Source organism: Anarrhichthys ocellatus, unplaced genomic scaffold (assembly GCF_004355925.1).
Source record: "Anarrhichthys ocellatus isolate YVR2014 unplaced genomic scaffold, GSC_Weel_1.0 scaffold21, whole genome shotgun sequence".
Classification (NCBI taxonomy): domain Eukaryota; kingdom Metazoa; phylum Chordata; class Actinopteri; order Perciformes; family Anarhichadidae; genus Anarrhichthys; species Anarrhichthys ocellatus.
In genome coordinates this window covers 6636181-6653074 of record NW_022280051.1, presented here as the reverse complement: position 1 = coordinate 6653074, position 16894 = coordinate 6636181, and the positions used below count along the sequence as shown (strand labels likewise).

Here is a 16894-nt window from a genome sequence, read left to right as displayed (position 1 = left end):
GAACCAGAGAAACCAGAACCAGACAAACCATGTAGAACCAGACAAACCATGTAGAACCATGTTCAACAACCAACATTCTTGTGAACTTGAGTTAGTCTGATATTAGCGTTTCTAGGCTCTGAGTGAACGTAGCTCCTTATTTAATAGACGAGACGATGAACCCGTAAACATCAGAGGTATCTGGTTGTTCTCTACAGGAACCTGAACGTGAGCTGGGAGCTGACGGTGTGTTGTTGTTCGGGGCTGGAGATCACGATGGAGCCGAGCAGAGTGTACTTCTTCGAGTCCTCCGCCATCGTCCACTTCAGTGCAGAACACGTCCTCAGATACAATCAGATCAGAACCATCCAGCTGTACGGGGTCAGGAAGGAGACGCAGAAGAGCCCCAAAGCCAGGAGGTGAGACACAACTGGTGGTGTCACCGTTAATGTTAACCATCACAGTGTCAATAAAGTTTTACTGAGGATCGTTCTCCAATATTCAGTAAAACATGTGATCAGGACGTCATCGATCTCTGATAGTGTTACTTTGTAAACTTGATCATTTAAAGTTCTATTTGCTCCACGTTTCGTTCTGATCCGCCCACCACCGCACCTTCACCTCTCCTTCCTCTACCTCCTCCTCCTCCTCCTCTTCTCCCTCTTCATCAGACCTGGATGGCGTTCTCTGATCTTGAACCTGGACTTGAGGACTTGTAATGATTGGCGCTTTGGGAACGATAACCTGGTCAGATTGAGGCATCTACAGCCCGGCATCACCATCGCCACCTGGAGGGTAAAGTGTTTAATGCTCTCTTTCATTAAATATATATTACTCATTATTATAATCTATTTATGCGTTTGTGTTTAGGGTGAAGACACCATCGCCTTCATCATGGTCACCCTTCACTTCCACAAGCTGCTGGAGAAAAGTCTGCTGGGATCTCCAGTCTGGTGAGTTGTTTGTGATTTAGTGATGTTTGAGAGCTCCCTCTGCTGGTCACAACACATCACTGCAGCTCTATTTGGTCAAATGTTAAATAATGAACAGATTGTTTAGTTCTGTCTGACCTTTAGTTAATTGATACATTTAAAACCTAATATCTTCCTCCTTTGTTGTTTAGATTCTCTTTGTAGTAAATATTGTATTTGTGTTTTGTATTATTATTTATTATGACCAAACAGTGCTGTAGGGGGTGCAACAAAGCATTTCACTAAAGGACTTGAATGGCTGATAATAGATTTTAGTAAATCTATTGATTCTCAAGTAAATGCATTTCAAAGAATCAGTTCAGTTAAACTTCCACAAGCTTTGTTTGAATCTAATATTTTTGTTGCGTTCCTGGTTATGATCGTCTCTGAGGTGCTTTGCTTCATCCGTCCTTTTTGTCCCTTCCTGCAGCCCGTACGCCGAGCCAGTCGCCCTTCCTCCCGTGGATAACTCGGACCCTGAGTTCGGTCTGCACGGCTACTTGCTGCACTTTGTCCTGCACAACACCGGCACCGAGATCATGTCGGGAAACTTCCGCCACCTCTGCTGTCGCAAAGGTAATCTGATTACATGATGTAACCTGATTAACAGGTAATCTGATTACATGATATAACCTGATTAACAGGTAATCTGATTACCTGATCGTTTAATTTAATCTGAGTAACGTGTCATCTGGCTGGTTAAAAATTTTTATGACGTTAAATCGTGGAAATGACATCAATTAGAGGGTTGTAATCTGATCGCTATTTTCAATATTTCTAGACGTTCTACCGTCTGACTTTAACCTCAGATTAAATAAATACCTGGAACAGTCCTGACAGAAGAAGGTGTAAATCTCTAACACCTGATGTGTTGCTGCCATCAGATCAGATCCAGGACGGTCTGGTGGAGCTGAGGGTCATCGACTTGAACAACTTGTCTGAGCACAGATCGCTGTCGGGCAACATCAAGCTGCCGTGGAAGAGCGAGTCCCTGGAGGGCTCAGTGGAGGTACATCTATTAGTATTACTAATAGTAAAGTACTAATACTATTAACATGTTATACCTCGTTTAGTAAAACAAAAACAAAGCGTTAAATAGACATGTTTTGGTCGGTTAAACCGTAACTTCCTCGGGATTCCAGCTCCACAGACTTACAATAATAAGTGTGTTTCCTGAACTATTCCATAGAAATGGTTCAATAAAAAACTATCAGTAAATGACTAGTTGTTCACAGACCTGGACAAGTCAAGGAATTTGAAAATAGCATTTTCCAAGCCCGGAGAAAAAACTGAATGTTTTAGAAAAGTCATGGAAACGTTCGTCTCAAATAGTTGTAAAAAAAGACTTCATGTGGTTAAATTAATATCGACTGAGATGTATATTTATGAAAACGGTACGTAAATGTTCTGGCAGATCAATTTCGTCACTTCATGTTGTAACGTCAAACTCCGACCTTTTTATTCTTAATTTTCATGAAGATTTGCCTCCAAAGCATGAAAAAGTTTTATAAATCTGTTAAATGAGTTTGAGTCCTGAATAAAGTAAGCACACATGAAAACAACTGAAATATGGATTCAGTGTGAACCAGCGAACCTGAACACGGTCGTAGACGTCTGATTCAGGTTTGTTTTCTAGCTCAGCTGTTCGGTGGGGGGGGGGGTAAAGGGTTCGCATCCCTTTTTATTTCAGCTGTGACGGTTCCTCCGTAGAACTGCTGCATCATGACTCTGACTCTGCTGGACGAGTTCCAGAAACCCTTCTGGTGCGTCAGCTCGTCCATTTTCATCTTGGGCACCAAGTGGCCGCTGATCGTCGACTACGGCGGCGAGCACTTCCTGATGCACTTCTACGACCCCGAGGGTCACGTGAAGATGAAGCTGGTCTGGCTGGAGGAGCAGAAGCAGTTCTTCGTCGTCAGCCTCGTCCTCTACGTTCCTGTCGCCAAAGTCAACGAGCGCTTCAGCAGAGCGTACTGAAGCTGAACATGTTTCACCGTCCTGATCCAGCGACTGAGTTCTGCAGTTCACAACAAATCCCGTCGTAGTTTATGTCGAGCTTATGCGGTTGCAGCTGCATTCGTTCATTTTTGTATTTTGTTGACAATGCAGGGCGTGTGTCACTGCTTTTGTTTCTATTAAATGTGATTATGTAAATGTATCAGTGACTGGATCCTGGAAAAGCATTCAGTGCCACATTTCATTTTGGATTTCAGTTACATATTTTAGTTTGTTGTACAAAGAGCCAGTTACATTCTGTGAGAATGGAAATAAAGAAGATTTATTCATGAGTCTGAGGAGTTTGGAGTGTTTTTCAGGAGAAAAATACACATTTTATTGAGGAAAAGCCTCTAAAATGAGTTTATTGTTAATTTGTTACCGGTACAGGAAGTGTGTCACTGTTGTTTTTCTTTCTATTACACTTGTTGAGTAAACGTAAAAAGTGCAAAATGTAATTTGCAAATAATATCAGTGACGAGGAGATAAAACAGACTAGATATACGTATATATTGAATTTCAGGATTTACTCATTTATTAATTTCAAAAACACAAACAAGAATAAACTGCTTCTTATAATATCTATAAATGGCAACATTTACAATGCTCAGAAAATAGTGAAGATCTTTGTAAGGATCATAAATGTCAATAAAACAGTGAGGTGCAAATCCAAAATGGCCAACTGAACAGATCAAATCATGTCAAACATTCAGAGCATATTGATTAGTGTGATTGTTGTAAACTTGCATTGATTTTCTTATTGACAACTGTTGTATTTTTAAACTAATCTTACAGTGAACCACTGTATTTATATCCCAGCTATGTATATACAACAATCTACATTTACATTTCAAAATGGTCAGCTACATATTTCATTGAAGTCTATGGAGACATTTAGTCCCATTCTATTTATAACTTGGGCCTCGAACATTTCCATTTAAAAATTCTTACTTCTGCACATTTATCATCTGTACTAAAGCTCATCTGACATTCATATTTAATCAGTTATATAATGCAATTCATTGAAGTCTACTGCAGACTGTTTCAAAGCCTCCATTTACAACACATCTGTATTTCAGTGGGCGCCCGTGGCTAAGTGGAGAGCAGGGCCGTCCTTCAATCAGAGCATCGGCGGCTCGATCCCCGGCTCCGCTAGTCGCATGTCGACGTGTCCTTGAGCAAGACTCTTAACCCCAAAATTGTGCCTACGGTGTAGAAATGTGATAGAATCTGAATTGTAAGCCACTTTGGATAAAAGCGTCTGCTAAATGACTGTAATGTAATTTCAGATATTAAAGTGAATTAGTCTTCATGTAATTAAATAAACCGTCTCAAAATCTGACCAATCACATCGATGTTCTTCTGGAACCTCACTTAAACTATTAGAAATCATTTTTTTTGTGAAGAAAGACACAATTATCAGTTAATTTCAAGTTGAAATTCTGGCAACGCAGCACCAGATCATTCCTGCCGATCATTTCTAAAATCTTCGTGGTTACCTTCGTAGCTCCAGGACCCTGATATTTCTGGACCATTAGATCCACCGTGTAATGCCTTTTTGCGTTCTCCAGCTGAGCCACTGGGATGCCTGAAAGGCCTTCCAGGACATCGTCCTCCGTCAAGAACCACTTGAATTGATCAAGTCCTCCAGAGTTTTTAAGAGCTCCTCTTTAAGTTTCACCGTCATGGCTGCCTGCTAAAAGTAAAGGACAATTCTGAATCAGTTTTATTTTCTGAGGAAATAAATAAAAAAAATAGTATCTCCTCCGCTGCAACTTCACAACTGTTCAAACTCCAAAGGAACAAGATCTAGATGTCGTCAAAAATGGAAGAGCAACCCTTCTAAATAATTAGCTATAAACAGAAATTCAAACAGAGATTCTAGTGGCACAAATTTGTATTTCATATGAAATAATTGTCTAATTTATAATTTTGCTCCATGTTTTTATGAATGACAACAGCCAGTACAATAAAGTGCTGCTCTCCTCTTGTATTCCAGTATTATTTACTTTTATACAGGAAAATAATAAATGGGGCTCAAACTATAATTTTTTTAAACACTTTTACCTCACATACCGCTACAGGAGTTCACGAACAATAACTCTGAATGAAAATACAACAGAGTATTATTGTACTCTTTAATAATTAAAGGTTGTGCTTGGTACTTGAGATCTATCTCACACACACACATCAAATTTACTTTAAAAATGAACACTAACAAATCAAAGTCTTCTAGATTATGGGTCAATAAATGATGTCAACACACGTCTCTCTCTCCTTTCATCTGTTTCGTTGTTTGTTCTCTCACTCGTAGCTCTGCCGGGTGGCTGTCTCACTGGAGAGCATTTATGATTTTGTTTGTTTACAGTTTCTTTGTGAACTTTGCAATAGTTGTGCAGAACAAAATAAGCATTAATAAGAAAAGGAAAGCCCTCAGTTTTGTGTCCATCGTCCCCCTCAAAGCCTCAAACCGTGACTTCAGACGTCCGCTCTGTAGCACTGATTACGCCGCTGGACACGCTGCTCACTAATCTCTCCATTAACAGCTGCTTCCTCCACATGTCTGCATTAGTAGAATTATAAAATACAGAATTTAACTGCACAAATGCTGTTAGTATAGACAACAAGATCAGCAACACCTGTAATCCTTTATCCATGTTGACATACCCACTGGTAGTCGATCGATAATCAAGGCTGTTGTTGTGACGAATCGGAGAAGGAAAAGTCGTGACTACTTAAACCCAATTACCCAAATGTCCCCGTTTCTGCCCGTCCACACTGCAACACAACCCTGGAGTTTTCAAACTAAAACGGCGTCGTTGGCGTTTTCAAACATCTCTGTTTAAGGGGCTCTAAAACGTAGCAAAAGATGTGTTTTAAAATGAAACAAAGTGTGAATGTATGGAACCAAATCCAGGCCAATAGTTTTGATCATTTGATAAAAATGTTAAAATGATCAAAACCTACGTTTCCTGAAGGCAACGTGGTTGAGGAAGCTCCTCAGCCTTCTTGATTAAGCTGTCACTCATGAGTACCAAAACTGAATCAAAGTTATATTTAACCCAAAAACACTTTTCCTTCACTTATTTTTTAGTTTGAATACATTTTTTTATTTTTCAAAATTCAAGACAAAGATTTGAAGTTTCAGTTTACTTTTTTTTTCTCGGAATTATCAAAAGGATTAAACTCCAATAACAGCTGCTTCCTCCGCTTGTCAGCAGTAGTAGAATTATAAAATGCAGAATTTAACTGATTTTACTCCATGTGAATGTAGCCTTCATGTCAGGTTGTCATGATGTTTCCTCTTCTTTCACTATTGATACAGACCTATAGTTTAAGTTTAATTCACATTGTTGGCATTCAAGCCACATGGGCCAATAACTGTAGTTTAGCCTGTGCAGATAAAATGTATATATAAGACCGGACCAAGCTGCTGAGTGTCTGCTCCTTGCTTGGCTGAGAGGATTTAAATGCATCTGACAAGATGAACATTTATTTATCCCCAGAAGGAAATTAGGTCATGGCTGGAGAATGATGTTACATCTCAGAGGGCCCAAAAAATGTATGATTGCACAGCTGGATACCCACTGCAGGGCTTAATGATGGGCCTGAACAATATTTAACACTTTTATCACACTTTACTGTGTGTCTTCATAAGTGGAAGTAGTCAACTGAAACCACATCCTGCTCTAATCTCCTCAAAACCATCACCTGATGTGTACACATATCATCATCTCATGCTGCATCATTGTGTATTTACACTTTAACTCTTATTCTGTAGCACATCTTTTTGCTGAGAACCGTATAAAAGTCACACAATAGTATAGTATTGATCATTTTAGAGGCTGGGTTGATTTAACCCAGCCTCTAAAATGCAAATGTGACAGCAGAGACAATGAGTAGTCACCTTCAAATAGAAACTAGACATGTAATATACATTCAAACAATGCACCATTTAGTACAGAAAATAACTCTCCTTGCTAGATTCAGCACCTCCTTTGAGTCCTTCAGCTTTATTAAGATGAACACCTCTAGAATATTCTGTCCAACAGTTCTTGTGAGCTATTCTAACAATGACCGTACAGGTTTATCAGTCGGTGCTCACCGTCTTGGTCTCAAAACTTTCCACTTCCTGTTAAAGAAAGTAAAGGTTGTCTCCTCACCGTTAAAGAGCTTCCTCACATCAGATACACAGGAAGCTCACATGTTCACAGCTTCAGACCAGCTGCAAAAAGTGGAGAGAATACAGTATGTAGCATGGAGCAACTCTCCATCTAACATATTTATTTTATCCATACCATCATAATCCACAAGTACACTCAATACTCATTCTAACATACACGTTTTAATTGAGGTATAGCAGGTTGAGACTAATTCAATATAACACCTCGTTCTTTGGGGTCGGGGAGCTCTGTTGCACATTGGTGCTGATGAAAAATGTTTTCCAGGGTCGTTTGACGAGTACAAAAGAAAATGGCGATTGTAACAACACACATAGTTCCTGATGATAAATCTATCAAATCAATTTTTATAAAAAGGTCCATTTATTAAAATATTCTCCTTTGTTTAGTACAAATGTACATTAACAGGTATAAACTTCTGCTGTTGCCACATCTTGACATATATTATACTTAACTTGCCTTGAATGTAATCAGAAGTGTAACCAGAAGTGCTCACCTGTGTGTTATTTAGAAAGATCCAAGAAATGTATTTTAATTTGTCTTCAGACAGAAACCCAAACGTCTGGACTGTAGCTTCAGCTTCAGGTAAACTGACTCAGAATCACTTCTCTTCACTTTCTCTTCTGCTTATCTTCAATAGTTTATTGCATAATCTGCATGAATTTGTTAATATTTGACATCAAACTACATTGCCCGGACTGTGCTGGGGCAAATTCCATGTATCAATATAATACAATTCATAATACCTGGCAATAAAGTCTTTTTGACTTTTCTTCCTGCTGTGATCCAGAGTGTAGACTTGTCAGTTTCCTTACTTCCTCCACTACAGGGATGTGCACAGACATTTTAAAAGGGCTGTTGCTCAAAATGAAAGGAAGTCATCTGCTTACAGCTACAAAGAAAATACTTTTATTGGATTTCAGGGCTTTTGGGGCTTTTGGGAACTCTGGCACATTATTTTTATGCAAAGTACAAATCTTAATCATTAAAACAATGTAATCCTGTACCTCAACAACTGTTTACTTTCCAGATTTATTATGAATTGTGATGTTAAACATATTAGTAGTTTGTAATTAGCATTAGTTATTAAATATGTTGTAATGCAACAAAGTACATTTACTCAAGTAATGTACTAAAGTGCAATTCTGAAGTACTTGAGCTAGTTTATTCTTCTACTCCACATCATCTCATGTTAAAGTTGTACTTTTTGCTGCTCTACATTATTTTATATCTTTAGTTACTTTGCAGATTCAGAATAACAATGAAACAAATCAACTAATAAATGATGATGTATTATTATAGATTAAATTACCCAGTAGTATATAAAGTAATAAAATGAGATCCACCTTTACCAGCTGCAACATTAAAATGATGAACACATGAATGCATCAATTATTATAAGTAGAGTCGAGTATTTTACACTGTAGATCAGTTCTGAGTCCTTTGCTGGTTGGCTTACTGTCTCAGACCAACGCTCTGTCTGAGGGCTCACCGTGTACCAGTATACCATTGAAACATTCTACTACAGTAAACAGGTCAACAGGACTTTGCATGAGTTCTTCAACGCTAGCTGACTGGGAAAGCCAGCAGACGAATACAAGGAAGGGATTTCCACACGATTACATCAAAGACATTTATTCACAGACGCATCTTTAACTCCATTTCATCACAGAGGACGTGGCTCTGTCTAGTGGTACATCTGGGTACTAAAACCAAATCCTGATACATTTTCAGACAGTTTCAAAGCATTTCACTCATCTCCTACACTGTTGTAGATCATGAACTTGTTTAAACACAAACATCACAGTTGCTATAATTTGCGATGTTTCTTAAATTGCTGAATCAGTTGCAGAAGTAGATGATTTATCAAATCTAATCGTAATTGACAGTAGAGATGATCAGAGGGGTGGCGTTTTTACCATCGTAATGACGACCGGTACTGAAGAATGGGTAGAGTTTCTCAGTGAAGGAGCAGTCAGTAAAGCTGTGGATAAGGTCTGCAGAGTCAACGTCATAAAAGGAGACTGAACCCTTCGCATAATCCACAAACACGCCCACCTTCTCCAGCTGAGTTTTTACACTAAGATTGACAGCAGGAGCTTTGTGCTCATCTCCTTTCCTTAAACATATCGTCCAGAAGCCATTCTCGGGGCTTGCTGAGATCGACCCCTTCCTGTTGATCGACTCTTTGACGACGCCTAAATCCCAGGAAGTCTTCCCTTTAACCTGAACCTCGTAGTAAAACCTCCCCGAAGAGAAACTCTGCTTTCCCAAGACATTTATAGCAGGATTAAATCTTTCTGGGTTGTCTGGGAGGTTTCGTGTTGCGTCACCACAGTGAACTGTTTTCCCATCGTCAGACAAAATGAGATTGGCATTTGCTGTATCGGGATCCAAAGTCACATGCTTTGCAAACTGCTGGACCCTTTTCAGCTTGGTTTTAGCAAACAATTTCTCCTTCTCTTTCACAAGTGTTCCCTCCAGCTGATTCATGGCGACCCCCACACTTCCCCCATATGACGGTGGAGGGATGCTGACTTCTGTCCAGTTCTTGGTGGGTGGAATAGCATTAAGGGACGAGAATCTTTGCAGAAATTCAGGGTGGTCTGCGGTGCGTGAGAGCTGCTCCACCTCAGCGCCTTTCTTTCTCAGCTCAGAGATTTCCTGCTCCAGCTCTTGGATGAATCCTTTGGCGTGTTTCTTTGTCGTTTCACGCTTTTCTTTTATTGCCTCAATGAGATTACCCAGAATTCTCTTGACAGACTGCTGCAAAACAGTAAAGACCTGCTCACTGTCTGCGATGTGTGTGTCTGCAGATTTACTGCTGATCTCTGCTGAGCGGTTGATTTCCAAGATCTTCATCTCTCTCTTCTGGATCATCAGCTTAATCTCAGCCGTTGTCTCCACAAGCTTGGACTTCATTCTTCCATAATCACAATTGAGAGGAGGAGAGTCATGATTCTTAAGGTCTAAAACAAAGCAGAACACAAACACATCTGGTCAATCTTAAATCTCAAGTTGTTGTTTTTTCCTGATCCGCATCAAAGTCCTTTAATATTGGGTATCTGACGATACTGAGTCTGATCCAATACTTCTATTTACCTAAATGTTTATTAAATATTTATCTAAAACATTTAAATTATAGCTATGAGAGATTATATTTTCACATTTCCTTAACTTACCTTTTCGTCTGGAGCCAACAGTGTTGAACAAACACTGCTTCAGATCATTCCTGCTGATCTCCTCTAAAATGCTCATGGTTATCTCCAGAGCTCCAGGGCAGCCATATTTTTGCACCATCAGATCGACAGTATCTTGCCTGTCTGCCCTCTCCAGCCGGGCCGCTGAGATGGCTGAGAAGCCCTCATGGATGTCTTCCTGCTTCAGGAACCACTTGAACTCCTTGAACTGTTCTTCTGACAGGTTCACCAGAGTTTTCCAAAGATCGTGTGCCGTCATCGTGGTTCCCTAGCAAAACAAAGAATGCTAATAATTGCAGGTTTTCTAATTGGATGATCAAAAGCCCCTCTTTGACCAAATAGTTCCACAAGCTAGGCATTTTTGGACCAGAGGAACTTTTTCTCCCAGCAGGGGGCGACTCCTCTGGTTGTATAGAAGTCTATGAGAAAATGACTCTACTTCTCTCTTGATTTATTACCTCAGTAAACATTGTAAACATGAGTTTATGGTCTCAATCTCTAGTTTCAAGTCTTCTTCAATACAGCATGATGTTCATTTAGTACATTATGGTCCATTTAGAGTCAAACAGACCATGAAGCAGGGTCACCATAAATATTTTGGTCGCCTAAAAATGATTCAGCGTTTGGTTGTACTTAGCTCCTCCCTCTCCTGTCACTTCTGGTTGCAAAAAAACAAGATGCTGACGGCCAAAATGCAGAACTTGAGGCTTCAAAACGTCAGTCCACAAACTAATGGGTGATGTCATGGTGACTACGGTCATATCTTATATACAGTCCATGGGCAAACTAAATGTATGTGTTTGGTAGAAACTTAGTTCTGACATTAGTTTGACAAATAACACCCAGGTACTACAGAGCCTCAGGTCCGACATCTATATGACAAATGGTCATTTTGTTAAAAATACATCTCTAGAGGAATAACAACTGCATTAGTTGTTTTGAATCTCCAATGTTCAGGCAATTTTGTACTGAATAAAAATTGGATCAAGTTTTGAAAAAAAAAAAAAAAAATTCTGTTCTTTGAAAGCTATGTGAGGCCAGTTGTGACATGTCGAATCTCACCCATGATGAATAGTTATGATGAAATCTAGGAACATTTCAGATCATATCTTTACTTCACATACTTTTTAATTAATACAATTCATAATTTTTTAAATATACGAGTACATTCTACACTGTTACACTATAATAATTTATGACGGACAATAATTCATTAATCAAGTGTTTCCAGAAGCTGATCTTACCTGTTAAACTCCTCCAGATGAAGTTACAGTGACTTGCTGCTTCTCAGCCGTTGGTGTCGGACTGCAGCCAAATCCTCAAACCTTCCCAACCTAATAAAGAAACGTCAGTGTGACATCACATCTTATCAACGAATCAGCTGTGCTTCAATGCTACAAAGAGACATTCCAGTTTGGATACAACATGGATAGAAATGCTTGGTTTGGAGTCAACTGTTGTTGTGTTTTTGAGGCTCATAACATTATTGACAAAGTGAATAATCAGATAATTAAATTAAACTGTCACAATGCAAGTAGAAAAGACAACAGGCCAGAGGAACCACAGCTCAGTGTCTAGGCAGAGCAGGTTGAAATAAAGAGACTATGGTAAAATAAAAAGTCATTATCTTCAAATAAACATGGATTTTACATCGAAAGCTCTTTAAGATGGGATTTCAATCATTTTCTGTATTGTTTCAAAAAACACCCCCCCCCCCCCCTCCCAAAACAATGAGTTTAAAAACGCTAAAATGTTCTGTAGAGCTGAGAGCAACCTCCAGTTACACTGCTAATCCAAGAAAAAACAATCATGCAACATTATGTTTTTGTTTTCAGATTATAACTTCACACGATCTGGACCACTCGGAACAAGACATCAGCGAGCGCTTCAACAAGCTTCCTGTCACGAACAAAGACAAAAGAGATGTTCAAAGAGACAACCAACAAAGAAGGGCAAAGCTCAAATACGGATACGACACCATCCACATCTCAGAAGCCACCATGCTGCACAGGAGGTGAGCCACTCACTCATTTCCATAAACAGTAAACTTACCGGACTTGATCGCACAGCACATGGAATTCCAGGCACCGAGCCAAAGTCTTGAATTCAGTCAGGACCACATAGACTCTCACTGAGGTTAAACACTTCCTGCTCCGTTAGCTCGCTAAAACAAACCCACGAAAGAGACAACTCTGGACTCTCAAGCACCCGACGTGAGAGGCAAATAGGTTTTTTCCCCAAACAAAACTCAGACGAACTCAATAAATCAGCCAAGGAAAGAGCTCACTCTACCTGCAGAGACCGCACAACAGCAACAGATGTTCACTACAAGCGAGCACGGTGAGATTCGAGCTCTACAAACACAGAGAACTAGAAACAGCTGAAAGGAACAACTCAATTACCAGTATCCTACAAAGAGGTACAACTCCGAAAAACAGCTGACTGAGGAAGATTTTATATACACATAGAGGCTGCTGTTCAGCAGATAAGCATGTTAAGCCTGAGCTGCTTCTTCTAGACCTCCACATCCCCCATCTGCTAGAAACAAACACTAACCCTGCCTTCACTCTCTGCCACGTAGACGCACACTCTTGACCCCTCCTCTTTCTCTCTGTCGCTGTATTAAAGACACATGTATCAGCTGTTACGCCCACCAAAACTATTATGCATAATTAAAGGTTTCTCTGTGCCTTGATGTTCTGTTTTATGTGGATTTTGTTGCTTGTATTTTTGCACTTATACTTCTTTGACGAGTCAACGTTCATTTTATTTTTAAAGCACAAGATCGCACATCTCCCTTAAAGGGGCTTTACAAGTCTGTACAGTATTTTATTAACCCTTTTGTGTTCGGGTCAAAGTTACAGTACATTCTTGTAAACACAATAACACGGGTGCCCGGGAGGAATTTGTTAAAATTTCTCACAAAACACTTTTTTTTTTTTTAGCCATAACTCAAGAATTCACACGTTAATCATGACAATTTCACATCAATATCTAACAGGATAAAAAGGAAGTGATGGAAACAAATGTCTCTGGTTGGCCTCATGATTGTTAATTTTCCATCTTCTTCTGCTCACGTTTCCCGTGGTGTACCTCAAAGATCTATCTTAGGTCCCGTTTGATTTTCATCGAGCTTCCACTAGGGTCTCTGTTCAGAAAGCACAATGAAGGTATGAAACACTGGACGGGAAAATATGTTCTACAGCTAACTGAGAGTAAGACAGAGACTTTTTATTGTCGGTTTAAATTTCTTTGTCCTATTTAGCCTTCAAATCTCTGAACACATCTCATAAATGTAGATGTCATTCTAGATTCTGCTTTGAAATTGGACAAACTAATAATACTCATTACCAGTATATCTTTTTATAAATACAATGTTCTTTCTTTTGGAGATCTGTTATTTGTCTTAAGTTGGCTTGTACCTTTATAGCACCACTGGTTTCCAGTGAAATATAGAATTTATTTTAAGATTCTTTTATTAGTTTTTAAAGGTCTGCATGACCAATCCATCCAGACTCTGATCTCCTCAGAACATATTCTACATCCAGACTTCTCCATCTATCAGCACTTTTAAACCCCGGCTAAAGTCCCAACCTATTTATTTTTTCTTTTCTGTAAAGCAGTTAAACACCTGCTGTTTCTAAATCAACACACCAGTGAAGACGAGCAAACAAAGAACTGCCTGTCAGACCAGCTTTTACAATCACCAGCTTGACAAAGAATTATTTGAATTTTTAAGTTAAATATTAACCAGCTGGACTCATTCAGTCTCGGGTCTAATCTCACTGCAGCCGTCTGTGAGCTAACTGGTGAGCAGGAACATTTGTAAGTTAATTAAACAGTGTTTTCTGCTTGTAGTTTCACACAGCTGCTACTAGATGGTAGTACAGAGTCGTATTTCACTGATTCTACCTTTAAGGACCATGTTGTTGTGTCAGTGCTGTTCTTTTACTACTTCAGCTTCACTACATGTTGTCAGGAGAAGAATGAAAAGATACATTTAGAGTCTGTGATCAGGTTAAAATGATCAACAATTCTTCAGAGTTAAGTAAAACCAAAGAGTTCTGTTAACGAAATTAAACCTGTTATTTACTTTTTGTTACGATTCATTCAAGCTTCATTCCAACATGAGATCTTCTTACTGAGGAAACACCATCCAGCCAGTTTGTGATTAATTACTTTATGCTGTAAGAACTGTGTAGTTTACAGCAAGTTATACTGCAGTGATGAATGAATAGATACTTTTATTAATCCATACTTGGAGATTATTGTTACAGAAACAGCGACAGTAAATACATGGTAAAAATATACATATCAATACTAGAGTACACGATATAAATAATATGTTAGAATACACTATAAATACATAAAACTACAACTCCTAAAATACTGACATGGGATAAGATAATACACACATGAGTGCAAACGTGTTGCAGTTATAAAGTGGGAGGAGCCAGTGTGGACCACATCAGCTCTGCCTCGTTCAAAAGTCAGTGAAGTTAATGGTTGATGGCTGATGTTGAATATGTCTTTAGGCAAATGTGGTGAATAATAATCATTGTTCAGTTTGTGGAAAATCCCTCATCCACTGACAGAGTATGAACTCAGCGTTCAAAACATCTCATAGGTTCAAAACAAATATCTCTTCTCAAGCAACAATCGCTTAAAATCACTGTAAAACACTTTGGCTTGATGTAAATGAAAAAGTTAAGTTGACTTGACATAAAAAAGATAATTTTTAAGTACAAAAAATGAACTAGTTTGACCTACGTAATAAGCATTTGTTTTAAGTAGATCAAGCAGGATTTTTATTATCAGTGTGTAATTTATTAAAAATTAGCTCGTCATATTCTAGTATTTAAAAAAAAATAAATAATTCTGATTATTCTTACATCAATTTAGGTAAGAAATATTTTCAGTAGTGGACTTTTACTTGTAGCAAAGTATTTTCACAGCGTGGTATTAGTACTTCTACTTGAGTCTGTCGGTTTCGAGCCCAACTGAGTTTTATTTGGTAGGAAAGAAGGATGCAAAGAAGGAAAGGAGCAGGAGGGGGAAAGGAGAGAAGGGGGTGTAGGAGAGAAGAGGCGGGATCGGGAAAGGGAAGGAGGAAGGGCAAGAAAAGGGACGCTCCCTCAGGGAAGTGTAAACGGGTAGAGCAGGCTGCTCTGTTTACCAGCCTGAGGGAGTCTCTCGTTCTGAAGGAAGCTAGTGTTTGTTTGAAGGCAGCGAGTCGAGAGTCGGATAAGAAGCCGCTGAGGACGAAGGAATAAAGACAACTAAAGAAAAAGCCATGGCTGTGAATAAATGCATCAAGTTCCTCCTCTTCTTCTTCAACCTCCTTTTCTGGGTGAGTCTAGAAAACAAAACAAAGTCATTTAATAAATGTTTTTAACATCATTACATCTTAATAATGTCTTTTTTATTACTTTGGAGACGTTTAAATCATATTATTCTTGTTTCCGAGAGTTCTCTAAGTCTCTGTCAGTTGTGGGTTTATTTGGTTTGTCATTGGAGGAGTTTTCTCACTTAAAGTGTTTGGATTTTGTGATGCAGGATTCATTTTATGGACGTGTTGTACTGTTAGACTTATACTATATGTTTTACTCAACTCAAGTTGAGCAGATGTTTGAAGTATTACTTCTTCTTTTGTATTTTAACTTTCTATCTATCTGGCTGGCTGGCTGGCTGGCTGGCTGTCTAATTTCATTTATTTTCAATCTGTGTTTAGTTTTGTTCATTAAACTTTGAATTGTTCAGTTGTGTCTGTGCAGAGCAGCTCCTCTCTTCTTCTTGTTGCTCCATTCAACCGTTCAGTAGAGTCAAACAGGTTGTGTGGGCTCTCCATTGTGTCTCTGCCCCCCCAATGAACAAAAAGGTTGCTCAGTTTCAGGGCGTGGACTCGCCGCTCGGCTTCAGATCACGCCTGACATCTGCAGCCTCATGTTGCTCCTCGGCCCACGTTACAAACCCACAAACAATGCCTCACGTATCTCTATCTCCTCACGTTCTCTGCTCGGGACTTCCCCCATTAAACACCAAACAGTCGGTTAATCTAAAACTCCACTGGATTAAGTTCTTGCTCAACACAAACCTGACAACACTTGTTGTTGAAGGTTTGTTGTAACAGTGCTGTAGAAATGCACTTGTTATCATTCACATTATTATAGGTGGTGGGGGGGGGCAGTCAGAGAGACAAAGATTATCAATCAGACGACTTTGGATTGTAATTTAATTGCATTATATTTGTGAGTATAGACGAGCAGCTTCCCCTTACTTTAAAGACACAGCATGTTGATTTACAAACATTACCGTGTTAGTTTTACTCATTTTTAAAGCTCAGTTCTGTTTCCCGCTACAAGAAACCAAGCTAGCAATGCTAATTAAAAGTAGCATTTGAACAATTTCGGCTTCTTCCGTCGTCTCGTAAACCCTCTCGTTGTCACATATGTTTCATTATTTGTGTCTTAACCACTAGTTGTCTTGAGTTAGAGGAATATTTGGGGACATGTGTTTTCTTTGGTCTCTCAGCCAATCACATCCCTTGTTGTTGGTCCACTTGACAAGC

At 39.1% G+C, this 16894-nt stretch overlaps 2 protein-coding genes across 3 annotated transcripts in view; one reads left to right on the top strand and one right to left on the bottom strand.

Moving 5' to 3' along the window:
* LOC116389990 (F-box only protein 15-like) overlaps positions 1–12907 on the top strand; it is a 15761-nt gene extending 2854 nt beyond the window's left edge. The window contains exons 5-10 of one of the 2 annotated variants that reach the window (XM_031859194.1): positions 198–398; positions 651–774; positions 850–932; positions 1381–1526; positions 1835–1959; positions 12162–12907. In XM_031859194.1, coding sequence (XP_031715054.1) covers positions 198–398; positions 651–774; positions 850–932; positions 1381–1526; positions 1835–1959; positions 12162–12344 — 862 coding nt within the window. In that variant the 3' untranslated portion in view covers positions 12345–12907. Of the gene's footprint in view, positions 1–197; positions 399–650; positions 775–849; positions 933–1380; positions 1527–1834; positions 1960–2660; positions 4080–12161 lie in introns of those variants that run through there. The other variant, XM_031859193.1, reaches the window with a different exon arrangement.
* On the bottom strand, positions 8484–12888 carry LOC116389991 (pyrin-like). The gene is made up of 4 exons (XM_031859195.1): positions 12379–12888; positions 11571–12225; positions 10309–10594; positions 8484–10095 (listed from the first exon to the last, which is right to left on the bottom strand). The coding sequence occupies exons 3-4, from the start codon at positions 10583–10585 to the stop codon at positions 8999–9001; spliced, it is 1374 nt and encodes a 457-aa protein (XP_031715055.1). The 5' UTR covers positions 10586–10594; positions 11571–12225; positions 12379–12888; the 3' UTR covers positions 8484–8998.
* Positions 12908–16894: the final 3987 nt, after the last annotated feature.